The 22544-nt window shown below is 35.7% G+C and overlaps 1 protein-coding gene across 3 annotated transcripts in view; it reads left to right on the forward strand.

The window, feature by feature from the left end:
* LOC139763848 (zinc finger protein ubi-d4 B-like) overlaps positions 1-22544 on the forward strand; it is a 105902-nt gene that overhangs the window by 49741 nt on the left and 33617 nt on the right. For 2 of the 3 annotated variants that reach the window (XM_071690192.1, XM_071690194.1), the window contains 3 exons: positions 11154-11431; positions 14107-14172; positions 19342-19489. In XM_071690192.1, the coding sequence (XP_071546293.1) occupies positions 11154-11431; positions 14107-14172; positions 19342-19489 (492 nt within the window). The remainder of the gene's footprint in view (positions 1-11153; positions 11432-14106; positions 14173-19341; positions 19490-22544) is intronic. The other variant, XM_071690193.1, reaches the window with a different exon arrangement.

Here is a 22544-nt window from a genome sequence, read left to right on the forward strand (position 1 = left end):
TATGGCACCCTATTGACATCAGGGTTACCAACATGTAGCAGGTCAAACAAATTTCTCAATATCTGTTGCACTGTGTTGTAATGTTTTACCCGTTGTGCACTGATACTTTTTTTTTTACCGAGTGTAAGTAAATAGATAAATGAATAAATCTTTCCTCTTCCCTAAAATCAATTATAAATTCTTTTCATAAAGTGAACACCACATGGTTATTCTATTTTCAGGAACTATGATAATCCTTTCCCTGTCTTCTTTTCTGTAGAGTATTGTAAACAGGTTTTCATATGCTAACAGAACTGCATATGTTTACCCACTCTTTGTTTAAGGCCTCTTACATATTGCTCTTACAGCTACTAGCTAAGGAAGATTAGCCTTATCTTAATTTTTCTGAGAAGGACTTTCAATAAGCTTCTCTTATAGCATCTTCATGTCTCTTTGATATTTACTGATTTTTCTCAGACTGTAGAGCACATGGTGCACTTTGTTAATTTCATACAACTTAGTTTATTCATTTATTTTCTTTGTGTACTTATTTTTTATATCTCACCTTCACACATATATCTCTGGATGCTGAATTAAGAGTGTAGATTATTCCTTTAACTTAAGACTTAGAAGTTTTGAGGGAAGTATTTGTGGATTAGAGATTGTTTGTGTGCCTCAGAATTTGGGGACTAATCCATTTACTCTGTGCTTGGTGCTGTAAGGAACAAATGATGAGATTCATTTTGATTTTGTGCCATTTTGTTATGGGATATCAAATTAATCTTAGTTTTATGCCTTAACTATGGAACATATCACATTAATGCTTCCTTTGCACACCAGAAACTTAAAAGAATGAAATTAATCTGGGCTTCATTTGGTTTCCATAATTGCATGACCACTACTAAAATTGTTAATGAAAGTACATACTTATATTAAAGATAGTCAGCAACATATACATAAGTTATTATTAATGTAGTTATTAACGTGTGTTCTGAGTTCAAAGTGAATGTAAACAGTACATGAATTTAGAGTATTTTGTTGAGGATTGTGCATAACACGTTTGCTGATTGGATTGTTTATCCATATACACCATTTTGGAGGCCATGGTGCACCTCACCTGTGTATACTTTTGCTATAAGGTTATGTGTTTTTGTGTTGACTTTCCACATACATTGCTTCACCAGTATATTGCATCTCAGATTGCTTGCATTCTTCGTTGTAGTGTTTCACTTGTGTTTTTGTAGTCACTGAATGTTGTGTATAACATATTTTCACCTTATCGTTCTTCACAATTTTTTATTTCAAGATATTTTTGCCAGGCAGTAAGCAGTGCTGTTCAGTACTTGGGAAGGTTCTAAGGTTTTTCCCTAAGAGGTCTTATTGATTATTTATTATTTGCAGTTTGCCTTTTATTTTTTTGTTTTTTAGATAGAGAAGAATTTTGCTGTAAGGGAGACATACAAGTTCTTTGTTATAAAGTAATTGACAATGCAGCACAAATGTGCAAAAGATTATTGATTATTTGCATTACAGATATCCACAGATATCTAATGTCCATACAAATGTTGATTAAGAGCTTTTGTAATGTTTCTCTGATAGCCGTAAAATGAGTTTTGAACTCAGGAAAAGCTATTTCCTCCTACAGAGGAGACCAATGAAGTGAGCAAGGGAAATGAAAACAGTCCTGCTCTCTTGGAAACAATAAGTAAAATGAAATAGTAATTTTGGGTAGTCTCATCATGTCTCTCGGGGCAGGAATGCCATGTGTATATCACTTTTTGCCAGTGTCTCCTTTTAATGTTTTTGTTGTGCAGTTGAGTTCTTCTGTGCAAAAAAGACAGTGTTCTCTCTTTGGAAGGGTTCATGAAAATATTAGATGATTTCTTATGTGAATGAAGATTAAGATCTTCCTAGTTTAGGTAACATATTGTGTACTGGATTGGCCAGTCCAAAGAATGCAAAAACAACTTTTTATTCATATGCTTTGGTTTACACAAACTCTCAAAGCCTTTATATGTTCTTTTGAATTAAGAGATAAGTGTTCCTGGTTTGGGAAAATGCTTTAGTTTCTAGATAGACTGACTGTAAGTTAAGGCAGCATGGTGCATGGCAGAGAATGCTACAAGGAATAGTAGGCACCAAAGACAGTGAGTCCATAGAGAAGGTGCTTGATCACCTCCCATGGTCATTAGCAAATTACTAAGGCCATTCTCTTCAGGAAATATCATAAAGAGCAGAAGAAGGGTATTAAAGAAAAAATAAGTTTGTTTACAGGATGTTTTGTAGGAAGGAATAACTTTTCATAAGTTCAAAATTCAGACATATAGATTTAGTATGAATCGTTTAGATAACTTTGGTTAAGGAAGTTGAAAGTTCATTTTCTCTCTTCTGTGGCTTGTCCCACAAGCATGAGACACTCTCTTAATGTATATTAGGGTTAGGACCTTCTAACTTTCTGTCTGTGTGTGTGGGAACACTGACTTTATCCATCAGTTGCTATTGTTTCAACAAGACAATGGTGGCTTGCTCATCCTGTAAACCCTCCTCCTCCATGTGGGTATGCTTTCATGCTTACAAGGCAAATTGCATGAAGAGAATTGTATGTTTTTATTTAAAGAAAAAAATTTTCTTTCAGGGTGGTGTCCTACAAACATTTATCCTTAGCTTCTTCTTGCCCTGTCATCCTATCTCTCTTTTTTCAAAAATCTTTTTCTTTACTAACTGTGACACCTTTTGAGTTGAAGAATGACCTTTCTTTATCTGTGAGCCAGTGGGTGAGTGAGTTCATATCTGTGGCTGTCCTTGATTGGTCAAGAGCAGGTCAAGAATAAGTGAGAGGCCATTATCTGGTTGGTAAGAGGTGGAGAAAGCCAGTGTTCCTCACCATACAGACAGAAGGTTAGAAGCCCAATCTTCCTGGAGAGAATATCACAAGGTCATGGAACACTGCCTTGGAGAGAAAAAGTTTTCCTTACTGAAAAATTGTATCATCTCATTCTTGAAACTTTGTTTTTTATATTTTATTCATGGAACAAGTCTGAGTTGCAGCACATGGTTTAACTCTAGGGTCTAAAGAAATGAGAATCCAAATTTATTCCCCATTTATTTCTGTTAATGTGATCTTGCCATTCCACCTGCATTTAAGATAAGTAAATGATTCTTGTTATTCATAAAGGAACAACTAAGGGATTTTTCTGCTGCCGGTGATAATTTCACAGAAAATATGGTATTTTGAATAACTGATGAGTACTGTAATGCTGTATTACAGTGAGAACATTGTGCCTCTTATGGAAAGACATGAATTACCTTTCTGAGTACTGTATCATGCATTTATCCTATGTTATGATAAAGACTATACAGAATATAATGTGTATGTATAGTAGGTGATTTTATATATGATACTTTTGTTATTCATGTACTATGACTTATCAAACATGATAACTAGATTCATAATTGGACATCAAACAGGCAGTCCCCACTTCACGTTATTCTACTTGGAGTAGTTTCATTGTAAGGAAGTTGAGATATCAGGGTACTGATTTGTTTAAGATAGTCCCTAACCTGGTATAACATAGTTGCTTAATGTAGTTCATGGCCAGACTTATAGACTTGATGCATTCTAATGCAACATATTCACAACACGGCATGTACATCATCTCCCAGTCACTGTGCTTTGGTATAAACTCACTTTTATTAGTTGTTGTTTTAGTGCATATAGTGACCTACATAAGTGATCCAATCTCTTTTTTGCTCAAATTTAACTTACTCTATATAAAGCAAAAGGAGTTCCCAACATGCATTAAATGATAAGACCAAGAGCTTTAGTTGGAAACCAAAACTGAATTTTTGATTATCCTTTGAGGCAGGTGAAAAGATCTTTAATTGCCAAAACTCTGGACCTTGTACATTCAGTAGTGTGTCCTATTCTCAGCCATCTTTGGTGAGTGTTTATGGAGAACAGTACTGTTCCTGTAATATATATCATGTGCAGATGTTTTTTATCATTTCATTATATTATTGTTTTTTACACTCTTGTTCAGTGTAGGACTGGGTCTTACTGGTGTAACAGAAGCAGATAGTCTTCATTTTCTGGTTTGGTGGTAGTTTTCATCATTTAGTAGCTAACCAGTTTATCTTAGCATCGCTTTTAGCTTTGAACTTTGTGTTTAATTAGTTCATCAGTGCTAATGTAATGTTTAAAGAATACAATGATAGTTGCTGAGCATGATTTTGAATATTGTATTTTATGGAAAGATATTAGATAAGGAGAAAGGAGTATGTCAGGGTAAATATCAGGTTAAAGTAAAAGTACTTAATAATGTGCATTTGCAAAATTTCAACAGAAGCTACTAAAACCTCATTTAACATATCTAACAGTCAAGATTTATTTTTATTTTCAATATTAAAGTTGAGATATACTTGTCACAGCCATGATTGAGTACCATGTAGCACTGGATGTCAATAAACAGATAACACAGCAAGTGGCCATGTCCCCAGCAGCAGACAAAGTATACCAACATTTTTTGGTATATTTTTGCTGTCATATCGGTTAGTAGATGGGTTTAGGTGAGGTAATTTATAGGTTCTGTTGATATTTTACATGTGTATGAACTACTGTCACATAAAGTAACCCACATTTTTCCTGATACACCATACATATCACCTTATTTACTATCATTCAGTGATATATAATGGTCCAAAACTTTCAATGTATTCTCAGAACATCGAACTAGCATTGCAGAACAAAATGATTCAGTATTGATAGCTAACTCTGAGTCAAGCTTATCTGATAAATTATGTATCATTAATACTGTACATGGGTGTATTTGAAAATGATAAAATGAATTATTGCAAAAATATGTGGATGAAGTGTATTATAATCATATTACTGCATGTAGAATTACCAATTTTTTTTGCGATAATGAAGTTGATGAGAAATAAGATGGCCATACAATACTGTTTCTGTAATATGTCTCATTTACATATTATTTTACTAATTCAATTGCATTTCTTACACCCCTGTACAATATGAATGATTATTATCTACCAGCAGAACGGAAGCAGACTAGTAGTTTTAATTTTATATTTTACTGGGAAAGGGTGTTCTGAACATTAATGGAATGAATGAATTCAAATGTATGTACGTGATGAATATGAAAGAAAAAGTATGAGTAGTCACCAAAGAATGTTTTGCAGTGTTTCAAGTTAGGCAGGATAGCAGCTTCCATTGTCAAAGATCTGGACATAGAACTTATAGAATGAATTACAATGCATATTATTCTTGGCATTCTTTGGTGAATGTTCTTATATATCATGAGCTTATTTTTGTATTAATTAATTTAATTGCTTTTGAATGTGCTTCTATACAATATGAATGATTACTGAAAATCAGTATATGAAAAAATGGAGACCCACAATCTCTCACCTCCACCACTGCTACCTCCACTTTCTGTATGTACAGTGCCAATTTTTTTTAACATTTTACATATGTTACTGCATCATAGCAACTATTTAGTTAACACAGGAAAATGACAGTGAAAAACAATCCTGTAAGCAGCTTAGGGATTATTCTAATGTGATTCAGAGGGTTGAAAAATTTGATTGGAATGCGTCTCAATGTATGTACAGTAATGAAAGTTTTTGGGAGAATTTTTTATTTAACATAATTAAACCTAGCATTCTCTGCAAGTATATCTACAGTATTAGGAGAGAGATGCCTGTAGCTTGCTTTACAAATGAAGATGTTGAAGCTGCAAACAAAATGTTGTAGCTATAACCATGCTAAGAATGTATGTCCTTGACTGGAAATTTCACTTTAATAGTAATTTGATAATTTCTGCTTGTATTACGTTGAATAGTAAACTAATTTTCAGTGTTTCCAGTAGATAAATTGTAATTGTGTTAAATGGGTTACCTTGGTATTACATGGTTATGTTGTCAGTAGAAAATGTTTAAGAATTCACATGTAAAAGATTTTTATTCATCTTTGGGCCTGCATGTATAGCATATGCCCTTAAACACATACAAGTTGTAATTATTAGGATTTTGATGAACTTGATGAAACTGCAGTTTGAGCCAGATGAGCCACTTATCTTACCTGCTGTGTGAGAAATGCATTGTCCAAGCTTATTGCATTACACTTTCATTATCTCTTTTTTCCCCAAGATCACTACCTTTTCTTTATACTGGGAGAAATTAGTTATAGTTTAGAGCATAATGGGTTGTATATGCATTGTTAGGCTGCTAAAGGCTGTATAGATAAAGATATGTTGGAGTTAGGTATAGACTTTAGGAAAACATGTTAAGGTTAGATATTCAGACGTGTGTTTATATTTGGGTCTTGTGTACAGTAGAATGTGCTGGGTCAAGTATGCAATGAAGCATGCAAGGTCAGATAGTAAAACATGTTAGTCCAGGTATAAATGAAACATGTTATGTCAAGTACACATATAGTAATGTTGAATCAGATGTACTGTAAGACTTCTAATGGTTATGTAGACAGTGATGCAAGTGGTGTCAGGTATACATACAGAGACATTTTAGGTGAGATATATAGTGAGACCTGCTTGAATTATGGACAAAATTGAATATGTTTAGTTAAGTATGAAGTAGGCATGTTGGCTAAAGTCTGTAGTGGGTCTTGTATACAGTGAAACATTGTGGGTCAGTTTTGCAGTTGGCCTTTTCAGATTAAGTAAACAGTGAGACTTATTTTGGTTACATGTACACAGGAATGTGCTGGCTTAGGTATACTTTGAAACACTTTCACCAGACATATAGTGAAAAATGTTAGATATACAGCAATGTATGTATGGTCAAGTAACCAGTGAGGAGTGATTGAATTAAGTATATATATTAAGATGGGCTAGATTAGCTATAGAGTGAGACTTGTTAGAAAGGATTATGAGTATAATGATACATATTGATTAGGCAATAAAAGACAAGCTATTGGATCAGATTTCAGGCAAATTGGGTTAGATACTTCATGGGATATGTTTGTTCCAGAGCATATTAGGTCCTGTTGGATTTAAGCGTTTGATGGAAATCAGTTAGATGAGATATTGTATATAGTGAGAATTGTACATTCAGGTGTATGAGACATTGGATAAGGTATACAGTGAGACTTATTGGGTTAGATGGGCAGTGAATCATTTAGTTAGCTGCACAGGGAAACATAATTTGTCTTATGTATTGAAATATGTAAAAGATCAGAGAGAAAAAGGAACATACAGTCAGATATTTTGAACATTATGTGATGTTAGTAGGATGTGAGCATATGTATTATGATTCATGCAGTGATTAATAAATTTTGTTGATAGAAACAAGATGTGTCTGATGGGAGATTTTTCTATTCTAAGAGTCAGAGCGCAGCTTTGGCTTTTATAATTTTCTTCTCAGTTCTTAAACTGTCATTCTTTTCTGATTATCCTTTATATCTAATAAATTGTGGTGTACATTACTTTATTTCATATTGTTCATATTTCACTCATTAAAAGACAGAATCAACAAATTAAGATATTTTATCACACTAACAGAAACAAAGTTCCTCTTCAGATATCTTTGGTATAGGGATAGCCTTATGAGCATCTGATAGAGCACTTGTTTGGTGGGGGGGTAATACTGTTTTACCCTGAATAAGGTGTATCCATAAGGATTCACTCCATTTTACCCTCATAGGGCATATGAGGCAGGTAGAAGGTTTTTCACATGACTTGACAATCATACAGCAACCTGCCTAACCATATATCATGGCAATGAGTTGAGGCAGTGTAAAATGCTATCCACACCCATTCATTTTCATTTGCTCACTCACTTAACCTATTTGCCATTGCTTGATATTGGCTTATGGTGTCATAACTTTTGATTGTGACCTTCATAGATGTCAATATGCATCATTGTCTTCTGTTTGTGGCTAATGACCATGGAGACAATATCATGTTAACTGCCACAATATGATAGGAACTTTAATTCTTTTTCCTTCTGTTTTAGAAGTGTTCTAGATCTCTTCATTTCAAATAATCAATTGTACTGTAATGTTGAAGGTTTAAAATGAACATAGTGGAAGTGTCCACAGTATTCACCAGAGAAATATGTAGGCTGTAAATCTGGATCTGAAAGGTGATTATTGTCTTATGCCAATTCAGTCTAGAATATGAAGTTATAGGTTTCGTATTTTGTCAAAAGACTTGATGGATCAATGCGATGCTTATTGGGCTAAGCATAGCATGGCATATTTTTATCTGGTCATCACCAGTCCTCTTAAGATTAATGTCATGAAGTGGTTAGTGCTGGCATATCTGAAATGCTTTCTGGTTATAGGTGATTCAGATGAAGAATATGCCAAGCTAAGTCACGTGGTCATTGATGTTTTTCTCAGATAGTAGGTTTCATTTTGGTTGTTAGAAAGAATATTTCATATTTTTCTAACCAGGAGTCCACTTGTGTAAGGGTCATTTAGTTTTCCTTGTCAGATTTGGTTTACTGTCCAGCAGACTGGGCCCTAGCTTATCTACAGTGCAAGTAAACTAGCTCTTGTTGTCAACCATGTGGTAAATCATTTTGAATTGTGGTGCTGGGGTGTATGTTCAACAGAGTCGAGGTTATAGACAGTACAATTTATGCTTCAGAGAAGTAGATAATTACTCTGAAACATACTTTAAACAGATAAGTGACTGCTGCCCTGACAGACTGTAGAGATCCTGTTCTTTTTTAGTTAATGATTAATGCTTAAGTTATCTCCTCAGACTTTCCAAAGAGGAGATTAAGGTCTTTTAAGTCCACCAGTAGGAAAAATCTACCACTGATGGACAAAGACTAATGCTTTAAGGAATGCTTTAAAGTATATTGGGAAATGGCTGTACAGCAGTGTTTTCCCTGATGGACCTCAGGTTAGGCCTCAATTTTCACAGCAAGAACTTGAGATCTCAAAATTGTATCAGGTAGCTTTCACCTTGGATGTAGACATACGTTATGGCCACTTTAATTCCTTAGATAATTCTGAGAGTGGTTTCTAACTTCTTTGCCTGGAAGGTTTGGGTGTGACTGATCCTAAAAGGAGAACTAACCCTAGTTGGAGAAGAGTGGAGCCTTCGTTTAGCTTTTTTGTATGAGAGTTTTGCATAGGCCTTTCAGGCCAGTGTGCATCTGTACTGGCTAACTCCATTTTCTTTATAATTTTTTTTAGATATGAAAAGATTTTTATTTCATGAGTCAGTTGAAGTCTATTGAAGTGAACTATGTAGAAAAAGATTAGAAATAATGATATTCTCCATACAGTTTTGTGAGTATGTGAATTATTTGTTTTCACTCCATATCATTAGGCAGGGAACTGCAGCTTCATTGTGTAAGATCTATCCACCCATGTGACATCAAAACCCTTGCACTTCTGCATAAGTTGTGCCCTCCCACTTGGCACCCTATTTTTTTTTTACCCTAATCTGATATCACAGTGGCTTCCAATATGAAGTAATTGTAAAGATTTGTTATTACAACACAGAGGCATGCAATATGCATGAAAGTGTTGAGGAATTTCTCATTGAGTGAAATTATCAAATGGGATCTTTAACACTTAAGGGATACCTTTGTTCATTGACATCTCTTTTTACATTTAGTTGACCTTCCTTTTTTGGCTCTATATGGATATTAGAAGTAGATGGTCCAAACTGGGGGTCATCTCTCATTTAGTTTATAACCTCTCTTTGTATGTCCATAGTTTTTTCTTTAAATTCTTCTTTTATGTAGATATGTTCTCAGATACTCATAGGGCTCTGTATATAAGTGAGAATTGTAGGTTTTGAAAGATGGAAAACCATTTCTTCTATTGTAGGCAGTGCCCCATTAGCATCTCTTTATAGGAAATCCATTTCTTCTATTGTAGGCTGTGTCCCATTAGCATCTACTTATTTTCCTGTCCCCTTCTTTCCTTCTTTCAAAAAACATGTTTTAATCCCTGACGATAATAGGCCTGAAGCACAATCACCAGTTGTCTTTGGAGAATGGATCTGGATAGCAACTTTGTGCTATCTTACCTCTGTACCTTGACTTTGTAGGCGTGGCTGGGTTGCTGTATGGTTTTTGAGCCCTGTGATTGAGCATATTGTAGTGTCACATGTTTTGTGATGGTTAAAGAGGGTGAATTCTTATACATTCACCTTCAATTTGTAGGTAAAACAGTGCTTTAATCCCCCATCAAGCAAGTGCTTTCTCAGATTCTTATAGAGTTCTACTTAAAGAGGTGAAATAGGTTTTATTTTGTAAAACTTAGTTTGTGTTTCATTGTATTTGCATATTTACACAATTTTGAGCATTTAGTTTATGCAGTGAACCTAATCAAATGTTTTTCAGGTGACTGAATAGATTTAGATAATTCTATTATTTATCACCTTGTGACACTCACAAGGTATCTCTCCAAAATTATGTGTGTCATCTAGCATCACCATCTTTGATAAGAGTGTGAGCCACATTTTTTGATATGCTATGACCTGTTTAATCAGTTATAACTATTCAGTGCCATGTTAACTAGCTTATTAATAATAATGGAATGCTAGATCCTGGATAGCAAGTAGTACACCCTAACAGTCTTCTGAAACTGATGCTGTACTCATACACTTCACAGTTCTCTTATTACAGCGTATTTTTCTGAATTGGTCTTCTTCATTTATTTCTACCAGCTGGTATATTTGACTAGTTTAACACCCTGTAGAGTGCCTGCATGGATCTTAGACAGCACATGTAGAATGCTGGATTTTGGTGGTTCTTTTGTATGTTCAGCTGTTAGTCACAATGTGGTAATTGTTGGCCTGCTACTTTCAATGCTTACAAGGGTTAAAGCCCTACAAATTAAAAGCTCTTTTTAAATAAATTTCTATATCTCAAGGTAATGCTCCATATTTTAACTAAGGTATTGTGACTTCACTGTTGATTCAAATTTATCTTTAGGTGTTCTTTTGTATGTACTGCAATAATTTTAACTATATCTGTCTTTGTTTTGGTCATTATGAAATATTAACATATCTCTGCTACTTGATTAGCTGTTTGAATGCTAGTTATTAAAGAACTAATCATGGGTAGGTGTTATTCCAATTACAAGTCAAGATATTGTAGAAATAGATTGATAAGGCTAAAAGCCTTGAAATTTGGCAGTTATAATTAAGTAATACACTATTATGTTTCAGGGCGTAGTGGCAGCAGCAGCACTAGCAACAGTAGTAGAAAGTCTAGTGCTGGAGGGGGGGGTGGGGGCAGCGGGGGTGTGACACCAGCAATAGCAGGGAATGGGAGTGCAACATCCAATAGTCGTGGGACCAAGGGAAGCAATTCAGGCTGGTCTGGTCTGGCTAATGTGGGGTCACCATCTGCCCTGGTACCTACCACTGGGACTCCTACTGCAGTGTCAGAAGCAGTGAGAGAGGCCAGCCCAGCCAGTCTACCTGTTCATGATGTGGATCAGCAGGTGAGGGATGACATCACGAATTCAATCTTTACTGGAACCTGAATCTCATTTTGACATACTGTACATGTACTCTTGCTGTCAATTATGTCAAAAAGTTTTCTTCTAAGTATGATATGGGATATAGTAGATAATTGTGTTATTTTTCCCCAGATGTTTTTCGTGGCATTAGCAAGGTAGCATTAAGGAAAACAACCAGTGGTCTCATTTGTATATATCCATTCATTGTATTTATAATGCACTGAAACCAGATCTTAACCATCCACAGACAACTCCTCAGACTATTATTCCATGGTATACCTGACCCCTTAATATGCTGTGGTTCATCTTGCTGACACCACATTGTCACCCTCTTTCCAAAATGTTTTCTTAGTACCTCTGAATTTCATTGCTACTTCTCTACCATTATCATTCATTTGCCATCTTTTTCGTCTTTCTCTACCTGTTCTTTCGTTTGCTCTTGTTTTTATCTTTCATACTTTTCTTTTGAACTCCTGCTGTTTTCTCTCATATTCTTGTTCACTTGCACTCTTACCCTGCAGATGCTGCCCATACATTTCCCTTTTCTCTTCCATTGAGTGAACTTTTTCCTCTACTCACTACCCTTTCTCATACCTGCACATCCCCCCTTCCACATGCCACACCATCCAGTTACACAAGCACTGCTTTAATAAATACCATCCGCTTCTCCTCCTCTTACTGTTTCAAATACTCTTACTCTGCCATTCTTCACTCATTCCATCTTTTCCACTATCTCTCACATATCTTTTTTTTCTTGAAATCCCTCAGATTTTCGTAGTTGCCTGTATGTACCAAGAAATGATGAGATCAAACACTCCACTTGCTACCCCATCAGTAAATTCATGTCCAACAGCCTCTCCTTTCACACTTGTCAGTTAGCATGTATTTCAGTAGTAATTTATGTATTCACATTTTGTGAACCTGATATTTCCAATCATCATTCTTGTTTCAGCACACAACTGTAAAAGCTTTGAAGCTTTGCAAGGTAAAAATTTGCTTTATGCAACGTTTTTTCATTTAGTACTTTGGCACTCTTGTGTTGTGCTTTAAGTTCTGTGATCATGAAATACACTCTTTGAAAATTAGATTCAATTATGTAAGTCAGCCTTTGGATCCATTAGTATCATTACTGAATTTTATAGTAATATCAATAATGAAGATAATGACATGTCTCACTCCTCGATCTTACTTAAAAGAAGTTGTCCCCTTATTTAGTTATTCACTTTTGTGACATTTTACCCAGTAGGCAGGAGAGCATCCTCTAAAAAGTGCCTTCTTTTAGATCTGCCTTTTTGTGGTACCTGCCTAGCAGGCAGATGCTTAGGGAACACTTTGTTTTTTATTTGTGTTGTCCGTTGTCCATCTGTCCATTTCTAGGAGTCACAGGTTTTGAGAGGATCCTGCTGACTCAGCTGATCACATTCAGGTTAAATGCATCAAACAGTTTTCTTTATGCAGTTGTTTCCCAGGATCAAAGAATTTAATAGCTTAAGACCCAGAACGCTAGTTTGGATTTTGCCTGAGTTATGCCCCATATAAAAAGGTTTAACCTGGAATTCAGCCTGGCTCATAACTTGAAGAAAATTCAAAATTTTGGGCTTGGAACTGAATACTGATGTTATTGATATATTTCAAAGTGTATTTCCTCCTATTCTTATTTCAACCCTCAATAAGTGTGCTGCACTGCAAGCAGCTAGAGTGTTCCAAGTGATACTCTTCTAGAATATTTGATGTGAAAGAATTTATTGTAATTTTTGCATTTTCTCCCATTCATTCTCATAGCAGTTATTCATCTCCCATTATCCAGCAAGGTAGTACATGCAGAGCCTCTCCATATATCACCTTCCTTGTGAATTTTCTAACACTAATGCTTACTCTCCTTTTAGTCGTTTGCTTCCTCACTCTGTCCTTTTACTTCTCTCAGTTTTCTCCTCCTTTATTCATTCACCATGCTGTAAGATGTTCTGGTCATCATTCCTGAACACACTCAACACTTCTTTCTCTTTGTTCTTCAAAATCCAATTCAATATCCCCTTTGCATTGTCCCTTTTGCCTGTGATATGTATACCCTCTTAGTCAGACTAGCATTCCATTTCTCTACATTTTATTTTCCATGAGAATTGATTTTGTATATTTAGAAGCAAGGATATGATATTTGATTTGATATATCCTGAATTATAATTTTGCCTTGTAACAACCTCTTTGGTAAATACATGAAGATGTCTTCTGTGTGTGTGTGCTCATACAATTAATTTTCATGCATAGCATGCATAAATGCTCTATAATTAAAATGATGTTAGAGTAGTTTGGTAGCATATTGATTGGATTTTCGAGAACTGCATTTACTGGTATGTGAATGGGAGCTCAACCATGGTAACTGCTGGTCATTTCATATTTTCTTAGATTCTTCTGGATTACTGAATTGAGACATTAGATATGTTACTGCCAGATATCTTGTTCTCAGAAAGCCAATGAATTACTTTCACTAATATTGAGAGTAAGCTTGTCCCTGTACACTATTATACCACACCCTATAGCGTTATTTAGACTCGTTTTTTGATAATAAATATCACCATGTATCCCCATTCCTGTTAGGGAGCTGTTAAACATAGCTTTTGCCGATAATGACAAACATTTTAATATCTTACTTGCATTAGGAGGAAACAGCAACCCTGGAAACCCTGCCACATCATACCAAGAAAGACATCTGTCACCTGCCACAGGTCAGCGAGTTCTGGCTCCGCCAACTCTTTTCTTGGACAGCATTTAAATACAATGCTTAGATTTACTTTGTAACTTAATGCTTTCTTACAACAACTTCTGGCAGAGTCAGATATGTTTGTAGAATCTTCTTTTATTTGTAAGATTTACTGTACATCAGTTTGGCATAGGTTTCATGAATTTGATGCCTCAGGCACCATTTTATTGTGTATAGAGCACACCGTAGGCATAAAAAGTATTAGATATGAATGATCTGAATTTGTTGAATGTGAATGATATTGAGATATAAGCCTAAATATTTGGGGCGGGGTCAAAATTAGGAGTTAAATCTTGGTTGATTTTTTTCACCATGTAACTTGAAAAATGTGGAAACAAATGCATTGTTCTCCTTCTGTATGTTTGCCTATGTTTTTAATGGGGAATCTTTCACAGTCTCTGTAGGTGTAGAAGTAATGTTCTGAAATTCTACATGTTTTAATGATGCATGTATGAAAATTGGGTTAATTTAGAATATTTTATAAACTTTTTTATTTAGGAGTTTGGTTGATGTAACTAATTGGAGGTCTGAAACCTTTTAACAGTGTTCATCATGGTAAAAACTACTGCATGTATGAAATTATTACAATGTTTTTTCTTTAAGAGTGTGATATGCATTTGTTGGTGTTTTTTCAAATTTTTTAAGTGTTGGTTTTAGAGGCATGAAACTGTGTTTTCTCTGCCAACTCCACCTTGGATGACTAACATTCCCTCATCCCCAAGTGCACCTCATATAAATCCTGTGTTTTCTGTATAATCTCTTTTCTGTAAGACATAGATTATTTCTTTGTTTAGACAGAAGTAAGGCATATAGACCTTATCAAATACTCTTTAGTTATTTGAACAAGGCTTCTGGTTTTATAGAGGCAGGCTTAACTGTCTGTGTAATGTGGGGTATCTAAGATAGGTTAATTGTTATAGTGATAACAGTGATACCAGAATAGATGTTTCAGTGATAATGGGTTATTTAATGATGAGATAGTTGGAAGCATGATGCCACCAAAAAGATGGCAGAATTATGAGGAGTTTTAGAAAGGCAGAAGAAAATGGGTCATAGAAGCATTAGGTTTCAGTGATATATCTTTCACATAGCATAATCCTCTCCAAAGATAAAGACACCAATAATAGAAGGATTCTGCTTGCTGTATCTTGATGATTTTAAGGGATCATGTTGATACAGTGATGATATTCATGCATTCATGAAGATAGTAATCAGTTCAACAAGATCTTGTTTCCTGAAATTCTAGAGGAGTTAACATCTACTGTTGTTACAATTACCACTCAAGGTTCATAAATGAAAATGAGATATTAAGTTGTGAAGACTGAATATGATCATCTCAGGTTTAAGGCCAAGAGAAAGGTGCAAGAGGTGAAAAAGAGGGCAAATGAAAGTTGGGGTGAGAGAGTATCATTAAATTTTAGGGTGAATAAAAAGATGTTTTGGAAGGAGGTAAATAAAGTGCGTAAGACAAGAGAACAAATGGGAACATCGGTGAAGGGGGCTAATGGGGAGGTAATAACAAGTAGTGGTGATGTGAGAAGGAGATGGAGTGAGTATTTTGAAGGTTTGTTGAATGTGTTAGATGATAGAGTGGCAGATATAAGGTGTTTTGGCCTAGGTGGTGTGCGAAGTGAGAAGGTTAGGGAGAATGATTTGGTAAACAGAGAAGCTTTGTGGAAGATGAAAGCTGGCAAGGCGGAAGGTTTGGATGGTATTGCAGTGGAATTTTTTTTTTTAAAAAAGTGGGTGACTGTGTTGTTGACAGGTTGGTAAGGATATTTAATGTAAGTATAGCTCATGGTGAGGTGCCTGAGGATTGGCGGAATGCATGCTTAGTGCCATTGTACAAAGGCAAAGGGGATAAAGGTGAGTGCTCAAATTACAGAGGTTTAAGTTTGTTGAGTATTCCTGGGAAATTATGTGGGCGGGTATTGATTGAGAGGATGAAGGCATGTACAGAGCAGCAGATTGGGGAAGAGCAGTGTGGTTTCAGAAGTGGTAGAGGATGTGTGGATCAGGTGTTTGCTTTGAAGAATGTATGTGAGAAATACTTAGAAAAACAAATGGATTTGTATGTAGCATTTATGGGTCTGGAGAAGGCATATGATAGGGTTGATAGAGATGCTCTGTGGAAGGTAATAAGAATATATGGTGTGGGAGGCAGGTTGCTAGAAGCAGTGAAAAGTTTTTATTGAGGATGTAAGGCATATGTACGAGTAGGAAGAGAGGAAAGTGATTGGTTCCCAGCGAATGTCGGTTTGTGGCAGGGGTGTGTGATGTCTACATGGTTGTTTAATTTGTTTATAGATGGGGCTGTTAGGGAGGTGAATGGAAGAGTTTTGGAGAGAGGGGCAAGTATGCAGTCTGTTGTGGATGAGAGGGCTTGGGAAGTGAGTCAGTTGTTGTTCGCTGATGATACCGCGCTGGTGGCTGATTCGAGTGAGAAACTGCAGTAGGCCTACGTTGAGGGACAAGTCAAGTGGGAGGTAAGTTTGAGTGGAGAAAAACTTGAGGAAGTGAAGTGTTTTAGATATCTGGGAGTGGATTTGGCAGTGGATGGAATCATGGAAGTGGAAGCGAGTCACAGGGTGGGGGAGGGGGTGAAAGTTCTGGGAGCGTTGAAAAATGTTTGGAAAGCGAGAACATTATCTCGGAAAGCAAAAATGGGTATGTTTGAAGGAGTAGTGGTTCCAGCAATGTTATATGGTTGCAAGACATGGGTGAATGATAGAGTTGTGCGAAGGAGAATGGATGTGTTGGAAATGAGATGTTTGAGGACAATATGTGGTGTGAGGTGGTTTGATCGATTAAGTAATGAAAGGGTAAGAGAGATGTGTGGTAATAAAAAGAGTGTGGTTGAGAGAGCAGAAGAGGGTGTTTTGAAATGGTTTGGTCACATGGAGAGAATGAGTGAGGAAAGATTGACAAAGAGGATATATGTGTCTGAGGTGGAGGGAACAAGGAAAAGTGGGAGACCAAATTGGAGGTGGGAGGATGGGGTGAAAAATCTTTTGAGCGATCGGGGCCTGAACATGCAGGAGGGTGAAAGGCATGCAAGGAATAGAGTTAATTGGAATGATGTGTTATACTGGGGTTGACGTGCTGTCAATGGATTGAACCAGGGCATGTGAAGCGTATGAGGTAAACCATGGAAAGTTTTGTGGGGCCTGGATGTGGAAAGGGGGCTGTGGTTTCAGTGCATTACACATGACAGCTAGAGACTGAGTGTGAATGAATGTTGCCTTTGTTTTCTTTTCCTAGCGCTACCCCACGAGCATGCGGGGGGAGTGGGTTGTCATTTCATGTGTGGCGGGGTGGCGACGGGAATGAATAAAGGCAGCAAGTATGAATTATGTACATGTGTATATATGTATATGGCTGTGTATGTATATGTATGTATACGTTGAAATGTATAGGTATGTATATGTGCATGTGTGGACGCATATGTATATACATGTGTATGTGGCAGGGTTGGGCCATTCTTTCGTCTGTTTCCTTGCGCTACTTTGCTAACGCGGGATACAGCTACAAAGTATAATAATAATAATAATGATAATTATAATAATATAATATTCAAAGTTCTTAAGTACTGTATAATCAGTTACATCAAAGACTTAAGAATGTGTTATCCAATTTTTGTTAAAGATTCGAAAACTTCTGATATCCTAGCTGCATTAACGATTTAAATTTGAGTATTTGTCATTCTCATAGTTTCATTTAGGTTTTGAGACAATTTTTCATAATTGCAATAAGGATTAGAAGATCACTTTTATCATAGTTCCTTTAAGGATTTGAGAGTTTGTCTTAGACTAGTTCCATTAAGGATTTGAAAATTCATCATATCCTAGTTTTGTTGAGGTTTTAAGAAGTTGTCATACTGTAGTTGCTTTAAGAATTTGATAACTGTCATATCATTGTTTTATTAAGGATTTGAAAATTTGTCATAATCTGATTTTCAATAAGGTTTTGAAACTCTGGCATAGGTTGGTTTCATTAAGAATTTGAGCATTTGTTATTTCCAGTTTCATTAAGGATTTGAGAATCTGGTGTATCCTGGTTTCATTAAGGATTTGAGAGCTTGTAAATTTTTTGATCAAGTATTTGGTGCAGCTAATGATGTGTTGCCTTTTGTAGTAGAAAACCTTAATTCATCAAAATGCTTTTTGCTGTTTCTCTTATTTAGAAGCCTCCAGGTTGATTATAGGCTGTAGTGATGGTGATATAACACATTTGAGACAAAATATGCTTTAAGGCATGAGAAAATGTCCTTCCTCTCCTGCCACTAATTTGCTAGCTTGATAAGAATGTTGTTTGACTTTCCATTCCTGTCCTTAATCTTTTCAGATTTTCTAGCTATATGTCTTACATTATCAGAGCTAGTAAATCTTACTGTATCTTCTCACAGCTGCTTGATGCTGCTGATATGAGGAGGTCCATTTTCAGTATAGAGAATGAGTAAATGGCTTGTTTGTGATCATTATTACTCAGTTCTTTGTTTTTTTTTTTGTAAGAGTTACTGCTGAGTATAGAGAGCAGTTGTCATTCAGATATTTTGATCCATTCATGGGGGTTTTAGAAAGAAACTTCTTTCTTCTTCCTTTCCTAGGGTTGAGTTCCCATCACAGATTAACTCAAGATTTGAAACGATGTAAATAACAAAGAAAAGGGATTTTTCTTTTGATGCTTTTTTATTCATCCATCATTTTATTTTTGTTTCTTATACAGAATGTTTCAGTAAAGGGATGTGATTACTCAGTAAGCAAAAATTAGAGTAGTGTGATAAGCATGTATCACTATGCAATGTGGCCTTTCTCTTGTATCATGATCATTTGTGGATCTTTTATAGAACAGCTTTGATTGTATTTGCTTCATTATTTAGTTTTGGCCCAACACTTGATAGATTGGCACAATAGTCCTTCGAGGTTAGAATTAATATTATAAGCTTTGTATTCAACTGAGTCTTGAATTTAGAATATAGCAAGTATATCAAAAGCTGATATCCACATATGGTGATATAGATTTAAATAATCTCTTTGTGATTTATTTCTTAGCACATGGTAGTAATTACTTTTGTGTTAGTGATGAAATATATTTGTTGTATATTAAACTATATTTCCTCCTGGTTCATGTGCAGCAACTTTCTAAACCTCCAAAGTCTCAGGAAGAGAAAGGCCGAGCTCAGCCAAGCCCTTACTGTGATTTCTGCCTGGGTGATGCCTCAATGAACAGGAAGACTGGCGAGTCAGAGGAACTTGTTTCATGCTCAGACTGCGGTAGATCTGGTGAGAGATACATGCATAAAAGTTTTTGTTTGTAGTCTAGCTGTGACATTTTCATATGTACTGCAAATTTAGAAGCACCTGTGTAATGTATCAGCAGATGGAATTAACATGATTAACATTTAGTTTAGGGATAAAATCACACCAAATTCTGATCATTACCATGCCTCTTTCTTATGTAAGACGTATTGAATGTCATTGTGTTTTGATGACAGAGCTTACTGTATACAGGATTCTCTAAAACTTAAATCTTCTTACTGTATAATCAAATTATTTTTCATTGCATCCTTAAAACATTATTTCATTGGCCTCTTAAACACTATACAAGTATACACATTGCTTAGTAGTCTGAAGCTAAATTTTTTAGTTGTCTTGGTTATCCAGGGTCTGTTAACTGGAGTCAAATTTTTCTGAAAATTGGAGTCCTGGTTATGAGACTAATATAAATAATTCAGTATGTTTGATACCTACATAATTGGAGTTTTGTTGTGGAACCGACATGACTTTAAGACTGGTTATCTGGAACCTGTTTAAGTATGATCTTTGGTGAATGGTAGAGAAAGAGTAAGGAGCTAATTAATTGAGATTTGTGGAATAATGTCCTAGTAAAGTACATACAACACAGCTGTAGAGATAAGCACTGTAGGTAATTTAAAAACAGGTTTTGTGTCAAGGTTTGTCATTGCTTGATTCATTGAAAATTTGCTGGTCTGTTATAGAATTGCCAATGTATTTTTGAAGATTGTATGTTGATCACATTCGTAAGGTAAACAGAGGAGTCATTAGAACATTTTGAAGTCATTTGATTCATCTGTGAATGTGGTGGAACATCTCCTGTGAATGCTGTAACAGAAAGATTGTAGAGTAATGGGGAAAGTGATGTTGAGAGCCTATTCACCCTCACCTAACAGCAAACTAAGGGAACTTACTGAAGCTCCTGCTAGTAGCGGTCCATGATTTATCATAGCATGTGGAGTATGTGTACCTTTTATCCTATATGTATAAGGATTATGTACTTGTTCTCTTTACCTTGTGAAATATGTTGCGTGCATATGCCATATGGAATGGTGGAATGAGGATGAAAAAGACAGTAAGAGAGAAATGAGATATATAGAATTTTGATGCAGGAGGAAAGTATAAGTGGAGTTAGTAGTGAGGTTTGAGATGAGCCTAGAAAAGAGGAAATTATATCCTCAGTTGGTAAAGAGAGAACAAATTAGGTTATTGGAAATAGCTAAAAGGTTGATTAGGATTCAACACAAAAACAAAATTAGTCTTTTCATGACATTAAAGGAATGTGTTGGAATGGTATTGAATGATGAGGATTAGTCACCTAGGTTTTTGCCAAAAACTCAATTGTTTATATATTTATTTTACTGTAAAGAAGCTTGTTTGCAGAATATATACAAAATTCAGATGTGGTTTATTCAAAATAACAGTAACAGTAGCATATGTGCCATGCTGTGATAGGGAGGTCAAAATGATATTTGGGAAGAAATTAAGGTCTGGCCTTGATTTGTTTGCAGTACAGATATAGAGAGAACAGGATAGACAAAAATATGCTTAATAGGGAATGTACATGATATGAGTCCTGTGAGAAAGGTAGATGGGGCCTCATTGCATCATATGACAGTAAAATGTAGATAAGCTTTCTCCTTTCATTTGACTAAATATAGAAGTGTGATTCAAAAAGCAAGATAAATGCCAAGCATTTGATGAAAGTTTAAAACTTAACCTCCAGGAGAAATCAAATGAGAAGCTGAGAGATTCTGATATGCTATGTATTGAGATTAAGGTGCTTAATGTTGAGGCACATTATAGAATGTGTCTTTAATATGAATGGCTTTGTAAGAATTATAGAAATAGAAGAACAGAATGTCTGCAAGAGGACTTTTGGAAGTTAGGTGATTAGGAAGTGAGAGGTTGGAAGATGAATCTTCTATGAAATAATGATGAGTTAAAGGAGGATGAACTTAAAGTCTTGATTGAAAAAGCAAAGACATTAGTGTATATGAACTAAAGATGAAATGAGGATCTTGAAAAAAAAGATGACTGAAAACAAAAGGGAAAGCAAGAGAGGTATGTTGGAAGGAGATGAATAGGCACAATATGTCACTCTTTGTGAAAAGTAAAAATGTACTAGAAAAGCCATGGTAAAAAATGAGATATCTGTAAACCTTCTCACAGTGCTAGGTAGTCCAATTGTAAGATGAGAAGAGTCACCAGGGTTAAAGGCAATCCTCTCTATTCCATGTCTTTGCTCTGATCTGGTGTATTTCGAGGGTTCGTAGCTTGGTTGGCTGGACAGGAATCAAGTGACTGTATAGGGGTCTTGCAAGCAGGGTGAAGATGATTGTAACATTATATATATATTGCTGTCAGACTGCATGTCTGGCCTTGGTAACTGTAACTTTATTGAGACTGAGGATGGGATAAAGCACAGGTATTAAGCTGAAGCATAAGAAAGAACAGTGATTAAATTTTGTGTTTGTTGCTGACAGTTTATTGGCAATCCAGTGAAATTTACTGATAGATTAAGATTGTATGCAAATTGCATTGGGGTATTGATGTCTGATTGTAAGGTGCAAAGGATGTTTATAGCAATTATAGAGGAATAAGTCTTTTGTGTATACCAGGTAAAGTGTATGCAAGATTATTAATTGACAAAGTGATTGAAGTGACTGAATGCAGAATAAGTGAAGAGCAAGGATGTTTTAACACTAGGTTATTAGGTTCATTAGGGTTGAGGGACAAGTCAGTTGGGAGATAAGTTTGAATGGAGAAAAACTGGTGGAAGTGAAGTGTTTTAGATATCTGGGAGTGGATTTAGCTGCCGATGGAAACATGGAAACGTAAGTGAGTCACAGGGTGGGGGAGGGGGCAAAGGTTCTGGGAGCGTTGAAGAATGTATGGAAGGCGAGAATGTTATCTTGGAGAGCAAAAATGGGTATGTTTGAAGGAATAGTGGTTCCAACAATGTTATATGGTTGTGGGACATGGGCTATAGATAGTGTTGCGCGGAGGAGGGTGGATGTGTTGGAAATGAGATGTATGAGGA

Source organism: Panulirus ornatus, chromosome 48 (genome assembly GCF_036320965.1).
Source record: "Panulirus ornatus isolate Po-2019 chromosome 48, ASM3632096v1, whole genome shotgun sequence".
Lineage (NCBI taxonomy): Eukaryota > Metazoa > Arthropoda > Malacostraca > Decapoda > Palinuridae > Panulirus > Panulirus ornatus.